At 38.1% G+C, this 15,348-nt stretch overlaps 1 protein-coding gene across 2 annotated transcripts in view; it reads left to right on the top strand.

Moving 5' to 3' along the window:
- Ctnna2 (catenin alpha 2) overlaps nt 1-15,348 on the top strand; it is a 1,158,760-nt gene that overhangs the window by 139,802 nt on the left and 1,003,610 nt on the right. For both annotated transcript variants that reach the window (XM_055596488.1, XM_055596487.1), the window contains exon 2: nt 4,340-4,446. In XM_055596488.1, the coding sequence (XP_055452463.1) occupies nt 4,345-4,446 (102 nt within the window). In that variant the 5' untranslated portion in view covers nt 4,340-4,344. The remainder of the gene's footprint in view (nt 1-4,339; nt 4,447-15,348) is intronic.

Here is a 15,348-nt window from a genome sequence, read left to right as displayed (position 1 = left end):
AAACAGAATACAAATTGTATAAAGCAATGGTACTCAGAATAGCAAGGCAGACTTATTTCTTGTAGAAAATAATAGATTGTCAGGGTTACACCAACGCCAGCATTGATGATGAAAAAATTCTTATCTTTACCTGAGGCTCAGTAGCTGGCTGGCTCCTTTAGGTTCTATTTAGAGGCAGTCCAATGGAATCTCAAATAGCAGCATTCTGGGCCCAGCTCTGTCTCCATTTGTAAATGTGGACATATGAGGAGTGGTGGAAGGTTATAGCATACAGGTGGGTTTCCTCCTCTTTGTTGCAACTTTATAGTAAACAATGTAATCATCTTGGCAGTGCTGAAGATAGTCTACAAAGACATTCTTGTCCCTCCCTTCAGCTCCCGGACTAAGAGACAGTGGTCCCCATGGAACTGGAATTTCCCCAGGACTGCCCTTCTGAGAGAAACAATAAACTAAAAAGTGGTGCCAGGCAGAGTTGGAGCTTGCCTCCTGAAAGAGATTTCACACAGTGCTGACAGCTTGTCAAAAGAGCTTGTAGGCAACATTGGAGTCCAGTCGATGATGCACAGGACCACATTTGGACCAGAAGTATTTAGCTATGCAAATTCTTGCCCTCTTTTAAAATCCTAAAAGGCCTTAGACAGACCAGAAGTAGAGGTCAATTGGCTTTTGAGGCCAGGTGTTTGCTCCCAGATTCTTAGGACTACCCAGGAAAACTTTCAATTCTAATCACCCCCCCAACCCCGGTAATGACAGTGTGTTTGGAAAGAGCAGCACTCAAGCTTCTTTTAAACCAATTCATAACATGTAAACTTTTCTCATTTTTTTTGTGACTGAATATGACATGCGTAGCAAAGAAATGATTGAGGTTTATCCCTAAGGGGATGAATTGAGTGATTTGACAAGAAACTCCTCTTTTATGTTTAGAAAAAGAATATCCCTATGACCTTCAGGACTGGGCTGTGACTAACTCGGCTTCTTGGCACATAAAAAGCTTGGAGTTCTGCTCAGGAACATTTCTCTTTTTTATTTGAAGCCAGATCAGTGGGTCTGAGTTGAATTTGCCAGCATTTTTGGTCTCCCCCCCCCCTTTTTTCTTTCTCTGTGTTACTTTATAAAGTTGTTATATTGGAACACTCTGAAAGGGCTTTGTGTGCCTTCCTTGATCTGCCAGCTTATATAACTAGCATGCCCATCTTACAAACGAAATTCTCTATCTAGTTTATGTGGGTCAGAGGGAGTTTATGTGAGGGTGTGCACACATGTTTATATATGTGAGCACATACATGTGGAGGCTAGAGAACAACTTTTTCTGTCATGTTTCTCGGGTGCTTCCCATCCTGTTTATTTATTTATTTTTTAAAGTTTTGTTATTCTTAATCAAATGTGTGTTCAGGTACATTAGTTAATATGTGCTGTGCATGTGCAGGAGCCTTTGGAGGCTAGAGGGCAGCAGATTCCAGAGAACTGGAGTTATAGGCTGTTGTATGGTGCCTAATTTAGGTGCTGGGAACTGAATCCTCTTCCTCTGCAAATGCAGTAAACACACAATCTCTGAGCCATCACTCCACCTCAGCACACACCTTGTTTAATTTTGAGTCTGGGTCTCTCGCTTTGACCTCGAGCTGGCTAACTGAGCTAGGTGGTCTGATTACCTCATGGACTGAAGCTGAAGTCCAGACAATGATGGACAAAGGTGTGTGGTACCACACTTTATCCTGGACTGTTTAGATGTGGATATTCCTGGTCCTCTATTTACACTTTAGCTTCCCTGGATCTCTTTGTTCCTGTTTATACCATGATCACATTGATCAAGTCCCCCTTTTTCTCCCTGCATTTTGCTATGAACTTGAGTGTTTGATTGGTTTCTTGAGGACAGATGGCTGAACTTGGCTTCTTGTGTCACAGGCTGTGATACCACGTTTGATAACAATATCAGTGCAAGAAGAAGGTATCAAAACATATGCAGAAAGCTTCTGGCATCCTTAACCCCTCTACAGCAGGAAAAGTCCCATGCCCAGATGTAGAATTCTCTGCCTGTCAGCACTGCCTGTGGCAACTGCTTGTGTGAATGGGGAAATTGTAAAGTGTCTGTAGGTTTCTGAGCACCACCAGCGGCATGTGAGAGCCAACTATTGTTGCTGTAAAGGAGCCCAGTTCCAAATCTGTATACTTGGATCGCTGTGCTCAGTTTATTTAGAACATTTGGAGAGAGATGAAATACCAGCATGCTGTGTCTTTGCCTTTTCTTATTTTCTTGAGCAAATTGGTTGGGTCTTTTTGCTGAACGATTAGCTAGCTGTAGGATGTAGGAGGGAGGGCTGGTGAAGAAGCACTTTGTCACAGTGCCTATTGTGGTAAACCTTTTTTCAGAGTTTATTTGAGCAGGAATAATTGTCTGTATTGATTTATAAGGAAGGAATTGAGTGGTGACATTGATGCAAAAGAAGAGAGCAGCCATGAACAGCTTGATTTATTGTGGTATTAAGGCAAATAATTCAGAATCAGTTTCTACAGTCTAAGGTCGCCTGTCTGGTGTTTAAATGTCAGAATATATTCAGCAATTTCTTGATGAGAAACACACCCCAGATGGAATGTGTAATTTATTTTTTAAGGCAGAGTCATTTTGTGTTTACCTATTGGACACCATAGAGAACACTATCTCAGTTATTCTTAGGTGAGAGTGGGTTGATTTAGAAAGATAAATAGACTTCTGAGACTCATTATGTGGAGTAAGTATGTAACTGTGCTGAGTAACTTGGTCCTGGAGATAGTTGCTACTTTTCATGAGTACTACGTTTATAAGATACTCCTATTGCCCAAGGCATATGATATTCTGAAGTTTGACTGAAGAGGAAAACAGCCAAGTGGTCTTTTGTATTGCCTTGGGGGTCATGCATCAGGTGATCATAAGGAATATACTTTGACTCACAGTTTTTCTTTGTACATCTCTCTACTGGGTATGAAGTTACTTTCTCATTTCTCCTAGTTCTGTTTGTGCTCCTGACAACATTTATCACAGTTAAACCTAATTGTTCTCTGAATTAGCTTCAGTTTGAAAGCATAAGTTGCATGAGGTAAAGGTCCAAGCCTTTGTCTAAAGATAACAGATGAACACATACTAAACATGGAATGAATGGAATTTTTCTGTAGTATCAGAGTCCTGACTTTTCTTGGATGTGAGTTCAGGAGGAACAGTGAGACATGTTGTTGAGGGTAAGGATTTTATTAGAAGAAATATCCATACCATGGACAGATAGACATAGGAAAAAAAAAAAAAACAAAACAAAAACAGTGGCAGTGGCAGTGGTTCTGAGGAGGGTTGAAGTCCCAGCAACAGAGCCACACAGAATAGTAGGGGCTCTGAAGAAGGGAATTGTAGCCAGTAGACAGAAGCATGGGCCGTTTCTCTTTGCTCTCTAAGGATGGAGATGGTTCCATAACAAGAGACTAAAGCCAGACTCTCTGATTCCCAAGGAGCAAGCAGGAAAAGGGGAGAAAAGTAGGATGTTTAGCTTTGATTCCCTTTGATCTCATCTCACTTGCACATATGCAGTAGTTAATCCTATTGGTCACCTTGGCATCCCTGGAAGGAAGCAATCTTAACAGAAAAGTTGTCCTTATCAGGTAGATCCCTGGTCACATCTCTGGGGCGTTTTTTTTGTTTTTTTTTTTTTTTTTTTTTTTGAGTTTTAATGGACAGGAGATAGTCTAGTCCAGTGTGGGTGTTGTCACCCACAGGTAGGTGATCTTGGGCTATGTAAGAAACCTAGTGAAGAATGAAGCAGGATCAAGCAAGCAGTATTCCCTTGTGCTTACCCCTTCACGGTTCCACCTTGCATTCCTGTCATGACTGTTCTTGGTGGTGGACTATAACATGTAAGATAGAATAAGCATTTTCCTCTCCCTAAGTTGTCTTTGGTCAGGACATTTAGTTATAGCAACAGAACACAGACTAGAAAGCCAGACGAGATAGAGATATGCAGTACCTGGAAGCTTTTTAGCTAGAGACTCATACATGTGTCCAGAGTAAATGTCTGCTGCACATATTGTGGCCTGAGCTGTATTCTGGTTTTAGTTCTAACATGACATTCTTCCAGGTCCTCCTTGTAGTGTCTTGATATACACTGGTGTGCTAAGGGCCCTTTCAAAATATCTCAGATCCAAGAATTTCAGAACAAACAGTACTGGATCTGGTTTCCCATCTCTGACTTATCTGGGTTATACCTAAAACAATCTTCAAGAGTCTTCTAGGTGTGGGTGATGTACTCATTTTTTAACTCCATACTCATAGCGTGTATCCTAACACATTATTTCTAATGGATGCAATATCTTCCCACAGGGAACATGACTTCTGCAACTTCACCTATCATTTTAAAATGGGATCCCAAAAGTTTGGAAATCCGGACCCTCACAGTGGAAAGACTGTTGGAACCTCTTGTGACACAGGTAAGGGGCTTGTTACTCTGTTTTAACATGCTGACTTTTCAATCCTCTTCAAAGAAGCTCCATCATGCTACCATGCCGATTATTAAGTATTTATCATTTTTCAACTATGGACTGTCTCATTGCCTTACATGACTTAAAGTAGCTGTTAGCAACTCTTCATATGATTAAAAAATAATAATGTTGATGAGATAATTAAAGAGAGGGCCCTTGGTGAAGGGCTCCCCATTTGCAGCAATGGATCCAGTGTCCAGATGAACCATTCCTTAGTCACTCTCAGATTGTAAACACATAGTTACGAAAAACTGTTGACTGGCCCATAGCAGTGAATATTTATTTGAATTACTTTCCTCTCAGTTTATTGGGACACATTCCATCCTATTAGAATGGGGAGCTGATCAATTTTTGTGTTGACACATTTCCACGAGGTGACTGTCAAGAGCACAAAATGTCATCAGGATTTTAAGTGCTGAGAATTAATGTTTAGTGTCTCATGAATCATGTCCTTGGCAATCTGAATGCTGAAGTTTCTGGAATATGAAAATGTGAACTTTTTATGATGCATTTGTAGAGATTCATTATGCCACATGAAGCTGCAGGCTATTTTTATTGGTTTGTGCTGGATGCTTTAACAAATTACCATCAGGTTAATGGCTTCAAGCAACATAGATTTATTGTTTGATGGTTTTAGAGGTCAGAAATGCTAAAGTCAAGGCACTGGCAGGGCTGCATTCTTACTGGATATGTGAACAGTAAACCACATTCTTGCTTTTCCTAGCTTCTAGAAGCTTCTGTGGCCTCTTCATCTGTATTTGAGGTCAGCAATGTAGATTCTGCAGTTCTCTCCCTGGTCTCTGTTTTATTCATGTACCCTCTCTGAGATCAGTCCTCTTTGGACTCTGTTACGTTTAACCTACTCAAATATAGCAGAAAATGCCCTACATCTGTATATCTTTAACTTAATTACCTCTTTAAAAACCTTTTGCTATTTAAATTAACATACTTAGAGTTTCCATGAATAGAGGTAGCTCTTTTTAGGGGACTGGGGGAATATTGTTCAGAATAATGAGGGGTAGCCTCCATGAGCAAAATTATTCTAAGTCCTCAAGTTACTAAAAGTCTCAACAATTATAGCTTCAGCTGCATATCAAAGTCTCACTCATTTCATTGCTTTTAAACTCTCTAATCTCATATGAGTCCTCGAGGGATAAGTTCATCAGAGTTCTTCTCTACCTGTTTACCTGTGAGAACACCAGGCCTAATATCTCTAAATGAATTGGTAAGAGAGAAAGGCAATCTCAGTTCCAGACATTCCAATTCCAGAAACAAGGGAGTACAAGAAGAAACTTTGCCAGCCTCAAGTGTATTGCTTCTGGTGGGCAAATATCACTAAATTCCAAGGCCTGTGAGCAACCCTCTGGGGCCTGAGAATCTGCTCTTGATTCATGTCTTTCCCATGTAGCACTGGCCATATTGCTCCTGTGCATGTGACCTGAGTTTCTGCAGCTCAGATTTGAGGGATGCAGTAATCCCTTTGAGTTCTTACCTTTAAGTACAAGCTTTCAATCAGGTCAGGAACCTTATGGCTTCCAGTGTGTACTTGTGATGACTCATTGTGTTGAACAATCTCCCCCTGAAAGTCTTTCAATATCCTCCTGTACAGGTCCTGCCTCTGATGCGTTGGTCAAGGGAACCCTATGTCACATATCTCTCTAGGTTCTTCACAATACTCATTACTGACTGACTGCTCTGAAGTGTGTGCTCATAAAAGGCACTAGTAAAAGGCCATTGGGTCATACAATAAGCTGTCTCTCTTATTAAACAATGAATGAAAGGCCTTAAAGTTTGGGAGTGAAGCTGATACATAATAACTCTTCTTGAGTGAGGTTTCTTAGGCGAAAGACACTTGAATTTCTTTTTGTTTGAGCCTTGAATTGAGAAAGTATTAGAAGGAAACAATGAGACATTAAAAACACTTAGCAGGGCCTTAAAGGAGAAGGTAGGAACACTGTTTACAGCATGATTTTAGTGTGCTGAGCTATCAACAGCAGAGGTTTTAGAATGTATACCTGAAACAAACAAACAAAACAAAACAAACCCTCAAACCTTCTAGTAAGAAAGACAATGAATAAAATATTACATTTAATAAAATGTATTTTTAAAACGTCAAAAAATTACATTTAAAGGCTTACCTTTAAAACCTGGAGAGGACATGAACTCAGTAGGCAGAGGCAAGCCTGACATCATGTCTCAAAACAAACCAAAAGAATAACAACAACAACAACAAAAAGCTAGAATATAAGCCTAAAGTGAGCATCTGGAAATGACAGGGAATTAACATAAAAAGGAGGAGGACACCTTCAGAGAAAATCTTCCAACAAAGGATCTATCTCACATATGTAAATTCTTTGGGGATGTTCAAAGAGTCAACATCATGTGATTTAGTCTGGGGTAGCCTTTGGGGCAAAGAACATAGAGGAGTCAGGCATCAGTTAGAATCACAAAGTTAGAGTTAAAACCACAGAACAGAAGAGCTTCTTAATCTAGAGGCTAGAAAGGGCTTGGGGCCTCGATGGGTTATTGCCTGATTTCTCCAGGCTGTGGGATCTCCCCTCTTAGAGTGACCAGAGTTTTAAAGAGGCAAGCAGTGAGCAATCCCCAGTGTGTATATAAACACACACACACACACACACACACATATATATATATATATATATATATATATATATTTTTTTTTTTTTTTTTTTTTTCCTGAAAGAAGCTTTTTAATTCAGGCATCTTTTGTAACCTTTGAAGGCTGAGAAATATCTAAATTATGAATTTCCATATCTTTTTTAATGTTAATGATTCTTCCTTCTGTTTACCTCTTTCCTCTAACATTTTTTTAAATAACCAGTCACTATTTTACTTTCCATATAATTGAACAAATCAATTCAGACGAAGCTTCTGTCAATCTGCAACAAAGTTGTCCTTTCTTCTTTCTTCCAATACCATGCTCCTTATTTCCTTCTGAGCTCCTACTCATGTCTCCTTCGATGATCAAATTTCTAACTAGTCTCTTCATGATGATTTGGTTCAGTATCCAAGATGACAAACACCATTTCCACCATGATCCTCCCGTCTTGAGCTATCACCACCAGAGATTTTAGGAGGTATACTTAAAAAACAATCACACAAAACAAAACAACTTCCCAAAATCTTCTAGTAAGAAAGCCAGTGATTAAAATACTACAGTTATTCATGTGGAGTGGTGTAGAGGTCAGAGAACAAAGCTGAAAGTTCTTTCCTACATTCCTGGGATAGAACTTAGATCATCAGGCTTGTTGGTAAGTGCCTTTACCTCCTTAGCCATCTCACTGGCCCAAGAAGATATTTTTATTATTGTTTTTGTTTTTATCATTCACTTTCCTTTCTTTAATTCATTGTCTTCCTTTAAGAATTTGAGGATTACTAACAAAGCCCCACTTTCCAAAGATAAGAACTGCATTAGTTTCCAGTGGCTGCTGCCATTGTTACGTCTTGTAGCTTAAGGACTACAGATACTTTACAATTCTAAGCTGAGAAGTTGTGATATCAGGGTGTTGTAAAGACTGCATTCCTTGAGGATTCTTTATAACGAAAATTCTAGGTTTAGCATTTACTAGTATGTGTTATCCATCTATTTTCTTTCCTTGACACAAGTCCCTCCATCTCCAGAGCCAGCAGCCTAGCACTACCAAACAACTTCCTCTGACCTCAGTTTATAGGATCCCACCTCCCCAATTCATCCTCAACCCTTATGCCTCTATTTTATGAGGTCATGGTGACATGGTGGACTCACCAATATGCTCTAACCATCTGCATAACTGTTTTTCTATTTATAATTTTCAGGGATTATAATGGTGACATCTTATGCACAATTTGCCAAATGTTTCATGCATACTTCCAATTTAGTTATAATTCTTGTTAGATCTTTGATAGTGTTTTGACTCTGTATTCAGTTTCTGCACTGTGGATGAGAGCAAGTCCACGAACTGTGGACTAGTAGGTAACAACAATCATAAAACAAACAATGGAGCATTTTTATAATGACTGGATAAAGTCATTTTACCTTTTACATATAAGAAAAAGTTTGGGCCTGCACCTTAATTTTTTAATTCTAGATTATTCTTTTCATTGTGTTTTATAAAAGGATTGTTTTGTGAGCTTTTAAAGTAAGGAAGGTTTATCTCCTGTGGGAGGTACCTGGAGAAGGGCCTTTTTAGGAGATGCGTTAGGAATAAGAAAAAGCTGGTCTCACATATTCCTCTATGAAAGCAGATAAAGACTGGGTGCCTTCTCCTAGCCTCACAAATGTTCCCTTCATTATATATATATATATATATATATATATATATATATATATATATATATATATATATATATATATATATATATATATGTGATGTTTAGCCAATAGACTAAATGTAATAGAATAACCCCCCCAAAAAGCAATTAGCATTATACAAATAGTGAATGAATGTAGCTTTCTCTTTTCCGACTATTATGGAAATATGCATGTTCATACTGGCTGTAAACCAGTGCTGAATATTTATGAATTATATGATATTGACAGAAGTACAATTGTGTTGACTTTTAGCTTTTAAAACTTTTGTCTTTGTAATTTGTTCTTGAACTTAATTAATCTTAAACCCATCACAAGATAACAATTCAAATGCTTGTCATTTTCAATATTTTAACCCAAATATTTGAAGTTATTCTGTTCAATAAAATCAGTGATTTAAACATTTTTTTTCAGAAGGAATGGTAAATTGTTTAGATTATATATATATATATATATATAAATTCGTTAGCACTGTGAAGTCAGTGATTTCAGCGGGATTTAGCTATGTAACTAACCATAATATCCGTCAAATACCTCCAATGTGTACAAGTGTGAAATTGCATGTTACAGTGTGAAAAAAATTCTTTCATGTATGATGTTGATAAGCTGAAAGTTCTTACACAACTGCATGGAAAGAAGCATTCCCAGGTCAGGAACAAACGTTTAGTGATCCAGCTGGTGGAACCGCTGCTTCTTGGAAAAAAGAAAAAAGACAAAAGAGCGATGAGAAAATATAGAATATAAATTCCGTAACTGACATTTAAAGAAAAATGTAGAACACAGAGAAAATAACTGAACCACAACAACAGCTATATGAAATACATATACACAACTCATGAATAAAATATTGTTCATACTAAGATTGAATGCCCTGGGAAAGCCTTTTACTGCTTCACATTTTCTTGAAAGGTTTGATAGTGGGTGAAATGAACAATGACACACAAAAAAATTAGAATTTGGTGTGTTCAGCCTCAAATTCCTTCCCTATAACAAGAAAAAATATATTACCAATTCACTGTTGACAAACATTTAAATTTTCCAGTATAATTTTTACCTAATACTAATTAATATATGTATGAAGGATATATATTTGTCTGACAATGTTGCAATAGATTATCTTTGGATAAATTTTGCACTATTAAAATCATGAAGTGAAAAGAGAGACTTCACCCTCCACCATTAGTAAACTAATGGCCCAAAGGTCATCCAGCACAAGAGGAGAGAATTTACTGGAACTTTGGTCTTCATTTCCTTATAGAAAAATGAACATACACCTGTAGAAATAATACCAAGTACCTGACAAAATGGCATCATTGGTGTCTAAAAAGATTAATGGGTTGTTTCAAATTGTCCTGGCAGGCAAGAAAGCTCAGCAGGAAATCTTTTTGACCATTCTCCATGACATTTTAAAGATTGTGCACGAGGCCCTGTAAAGTTATGCTCTGGGAAAATTCTACAGTAGATTTTAACTTTCATTCATAACATCAATAAGTAGCTCAGAAACTAAGTGGCTAGAGATGTAAGAACTGTAAACTTCTCAAAATCTGTTTTACACTTTTAAAACAAGTACTTGATTTTAACCCTTTCCTACAGTAATTTCTCCCACAAAGAGGCATCCTGTCTTGATTTCCAACAGTACTTAGTCCCTTAGTTACCTGAACAGTCAGAGAAATGGGAGAATCATTTTCAGATTTGGGGCTTAGGAACCACACAGGATTCCAGAATTAAAAGCAACATTCAGAAACAAAGTTCCTTCCCATCCTCCTATTTTCTCTACAACACACTATGTCTTCCTAACAATTTCTACTCTTTAACACTTTATGTATAAATTGACCAAAACAGTGACAATAGAAAAAGTCACATTGTTTCCTGCTCTATATCCTTTTACATCTATCTTAAAAATATCATCATTGACAAACTTCTTCATTCATGACTTATTTAAGAAATTCGCAGATTAATACATTTAGAAGGTTTCTGTGGCAAAACTACAATGGTACAAGCAGCTGTGCATACATTTTTGTCAAAGAACTAAACAGAGGAAAGTTAAGGGATACACTCACACCATATAAAGAGGGAACTGTTCAAAGTGTTCATTCTTTGGTGAAATTTTTATATAATTTTTCTCCTGTTTCCAAGTATTTCACCCATTTTTGTTTACTAAGTACTTTCTAGGTTTTATTTTCATTTTTGGTTGATGTTTTCTTGTCTTTAAATTCTAGTTTTCTGTCGAATTGGGAGTACATGTGTCTGAACCACATAAAATTCCATAAAGATTTTAGATACGTCTGTAACTTTTTGTCTTAAAACTATGTATGTGTAAATATAAATCAATACTAGGACTTGAATACCAGTAACTTGGTTATGATTTAGAGTTACGTAACTGAATGACTATGTAATATTTTAATGGCTTACCCATAGTTTCATCTTTTAATGTGAACAGTTCTCAAGTTGCTAGGTTTATCAGTAAATGACATATATTTCAGATGGTCCTATAGGTATACTTCAATAAATAAAGGTAGCGGGCAGATTGTGTGACAGTGATGGATGACCACATTGGAGATACAACTTTAATAGATGACTACGTAATCTGGAGTCGGATTATTTTCTGTTTGGGTATCAGAGTCTCAATATTTTAATGTCTGCCACCAGATGGGAGTGATGCTCTTTCAGTTATATGACCAGCTGTGTATGCCATGATTTGATTAATACATAAAGCCCCTTTAAACACACACTTATACACATAGATATATGGGAGAGAGAGAAAGAGAAGAAAGAGGAATGACCTTATGTCCATGCACTAAGTGGAATTAGTGGTTTTTTGAGAAGGGAGAGAAAGAGACAGAGATAAAAAGAGAGGGGATTTCAAAGTGATATTTAAACAATTAAAGATGTAAATATATAATGTGTATATTTGTTCACTAACAATTTTTGCAAAAGAAATCCAAGATGAAAACTAGCGAAAAATCAGATTTAATTATATTGATGAAATTTTTCTAGAGGTAAAAATTATTGCACATGATGAAAATAGGTTGGTGTAATCCTAGCTTAGTTGTCTGTTTTATACACAAATACCACTCTGAAATGCAATGGGGATCATCCTTCTTTCTACTATCTGAGACAGCTGCTTTTAATCACAGCTATCTAGAGCACTCTGGTGTCATTTCATTGTATTTGGCATACATTTACACTCTGTTAACGGGCACCATCTGCCCATGCCTTTGCTAGGAAAGCAAGACCAAATAAGTAAATCATTATCGTAGTTTGAGACTACAAACTAACTCTCTCAACAATGACATAACTGAATTCTCTCATATGACAATATTTATTTCAGTGATGTCGGGAATAAGTACAGTGATTATATTTTGTGATAATAAAATTATAAAAAGTCTCAAACCTAGACAAAGACCTGTAGGCAGCTAATGACTGCTGAGGGAGAGAATGGATGAATGAGACAATGAGCTTCTCCCAGGGATGAACCCTGTAAATGGTATCCAGTTATGCATTTCACAGCTGTCGGACTCAAACTATATACACACAGACAACAATGAATGGACTCAGCAAGTTATCTCTGTCTAGCTGTCTGTCTGCCTGTCTACCTGTCTATCTATGTATCTACCTATCTACCTACCTATCTGTCTATCTGTCTAACTCTCTATTTGTGCATACTTATACATTCACATATATTCACATATGTGACAGTGATAACCAAAAAAAAAAAAAAAAAGGTGCTGTTAGTTTGAAAGTGGAAGGAGATGGAGAACTTCTGAGGGCTGAAAGAGAGAAAAGGAATAAGAAAAATGATGAATTTATATTTTAATTAAAAATGGTTGTAATTAAAAAGGAAATCAAAAGTCTCAAACAGTTTGATGTGCATATTCTTAATTAATATTCTGCTTTCATTAGTAATTTCTATATTTGAACGCCATTCTGTGTTTTCCCCCTCTGCTTTCCCAAAGATCAGCTCATTTAATTCCGATCTCCCTACTCCGCCTGTGTGTGTGCATGCATGTGTGCAAGCACGTGTGTGTGTGTGTGTGTGTGTGTGTGTGTGTGTGTGTGTGTGTGTGCGCACGCGCGCGCACGCGCACGTGCATATATGTTTTGGGAGGTAAATGTGGCTGAAAAGATTGTCCACTTCATCCAGCCTTTACTGGATGCTGGGTGCTGGGGATCCAATATTAGTTCTTCATGCTTGCATTATAAGCACTTGCCAGCTAAACCATTGCCCTGTCCTTGATCCTGATTTGTTTTACAAGTGAAGCACTCACAAGGCCAGGCCCAAGGTCAGAATTAAGTGTCCTCATGCTGACACATTAGACTTTATGCTGTGAAGTCACTACTACTCTGAACTTACTAGAAATTCCCTTCCATGCATGTGCAGCTAATCAGAGATTAGAGACAAAAAAAAGGAAAAAAAAGAAAAGAAAAGAATGAACCATCACACCAAGCAAAGGAATGCCTATGGAGGGATGTTATATTCACTCAGAAAGACCGAGACTGGCAATCTAATTAAAGCATGTCTGAGCTGAAGAAGCTGGACATGTCATCGAAGTCTTTTACCTGTTTCCCATTCTCCTGTTGAAATTGTAATATTTAAACCTTACTTTCAGATGATTCTGGACAGAAAGACAGTAAAATCACGGGATAAAAAACCCAAACACATATTCTGAAAATAAACCTCTTAATTCTATTGACCCTGATACCCACTTTGGTGGGTTCTCTTTTTGTAGAGATTTACTTTTATTTTCATTTGTGTTGTATGGGTGTGTGCCTATCTGTGTGCCATCAGCAGAGGCCAGAGGAGGGCACAACATCCTCTGAAGCTGGCTTAGGCTGTAAAGGTCTGTTGAGCTTCTGGTATGAGTGTTGGAAACACAGCTCAGGTCTTCTGGAGAAGCAGCAAACCCCCAAGCCATTATGCAGCCCTCATGGGACTCTTCATGGGGTGTTTATCTACACTGGAGTCTTTGTCTCCTTTTTTTGATTATTCTTGATTCTATATCTACACATTTTATGTTCTTGATGTGTAGGGCTTCGCCTTAGTAATCCTTCTCTTCTTTCTCAAATAAGAGTCTCCTCACCACTGTGATTTTCATTATAACAAGTATGCTTACAGCAGGGTTCTAATTCAGGTCACCTGAAGCAGCTCACCATAGAGGTGAGCCCTGCTGTGCTGACCCCACCCCACCCCCATCTTGAAATCTTCCTCTCTTTTTTCCATACTAACACCACAGGCCCTTTCCAGGCTCGAGAGAAGTACTTGTCATGCATCCCTTAGTGACCCAACTCAAGTCTGAGAGTCCTTCTGTCAGTGTCCTGGACAGCATATACTCACACTGTTCCATCTCTATCTGAGAACGTTATCCTTTGCTCAGATCATCCTGATATCTATCAGCAGTTTTGCACCATTCCATGAAGTCACTCGAACTGAGAAGTTTCCCTCTCCGTTTTCTTTTTCTGTTTCTCTTTCCTTCCTTTTCTCCCTCTCTCCTCCTAGTTCCCCTTTCTGCACTCTCTTTTCCTTCTTTCTGCTCACTTCCTGCCCACTTCTTTTCTCCCTTCCCTCTTATGATCTGTCGGAGCATTTGCCCCCATCTGTGCCCCCATCCGTGCCTTACCAAGTGCAATTTAATCTGTCTGGCTTCTACACTGGATGGAGAGATGCTTAAGGACAGGGACAACACCAATCCAACTCGCACACTCATCTCCATGGGCATAGAAAGTTGTGTGTAAACATGTATTTAATAATTAAATAAAACCCTCTTTTTAAAATTGCAACACAGATATATTTGTCTATCTTCCTCCTGTCTCCAGAATTAGCAAGTGGTAGGAAGTAATTACATACTGCAGTACCTGTTTCATGAAGACATTGATAGTTTTAACAACTGTTTTGTGATTTTTCTTAATGTGAAAACACTCAATGAAAAAACTTTTAATGGAGAACTCAGGGGTATCTCAGTCCACCTGTACATGGACCTCTGTCCTGTTCCCTGACACTAGCTGGTGTCTGTGCATCTTTTAGGAATGCCCATCTTCATGTATCACTAACTCCAGCCTTGAACTTTTTAAAAAGATTTATTTTTCTTTATGGTTTAGTATTTTGTCTGCAATGTGACTGTATTTCACAAGACCATGGATTTCATTCTCTTTCATTTCTTCTCTATATTTAAAAATTTTGTTTTGTTATTTTTATTTATGTCTATCCATTCATCTCTATGTGTGATAGAATGGAAGCTAAAAAGAATTTTATTCCCCACTGAAGCTGGTTGAAGTAAAACATCAGGTGGTTGTAACTGCTTAATGTGAAACCTGAGAGTGAACTCAGATTCCCTGAGACTGCAGCTAGGACTTTAAACTTCCAAGCCATCTCTCCATCCTTACCTCTGTCTCTTGGCATAACATGACTGTTAGGCCCAAGGGGGGACCCCCTAGGGGACCCTAACTTTCCGAGGGGGATGAAGAGAACTCAGGAGACCAATCATCGATGCAATAGCATGAGGTTTAATTCAGCCATCCTACGATGGGGCTGTCCCCCCCACCCA

The sequence above is a fragment of the Psammomys obesus genome, unplaced genomic scaffold (genome assembly GCF_907164565.1).
Source record: "Psammomys obesus unplaced genomic scaffold, mPsaObe1.curated_primary_1811, whole genome shotgun sequence".
Classification (NCBI taxonomy): domain Eukaryota; kingdom Metazoa; phylum Chordata; class Mammalia; order Rodentia; family Muridae; genus Psammomys; species Psammomys obesus.
This window is presented reverse-complemented; position numbering and strand designations above follow the sequence as displayed.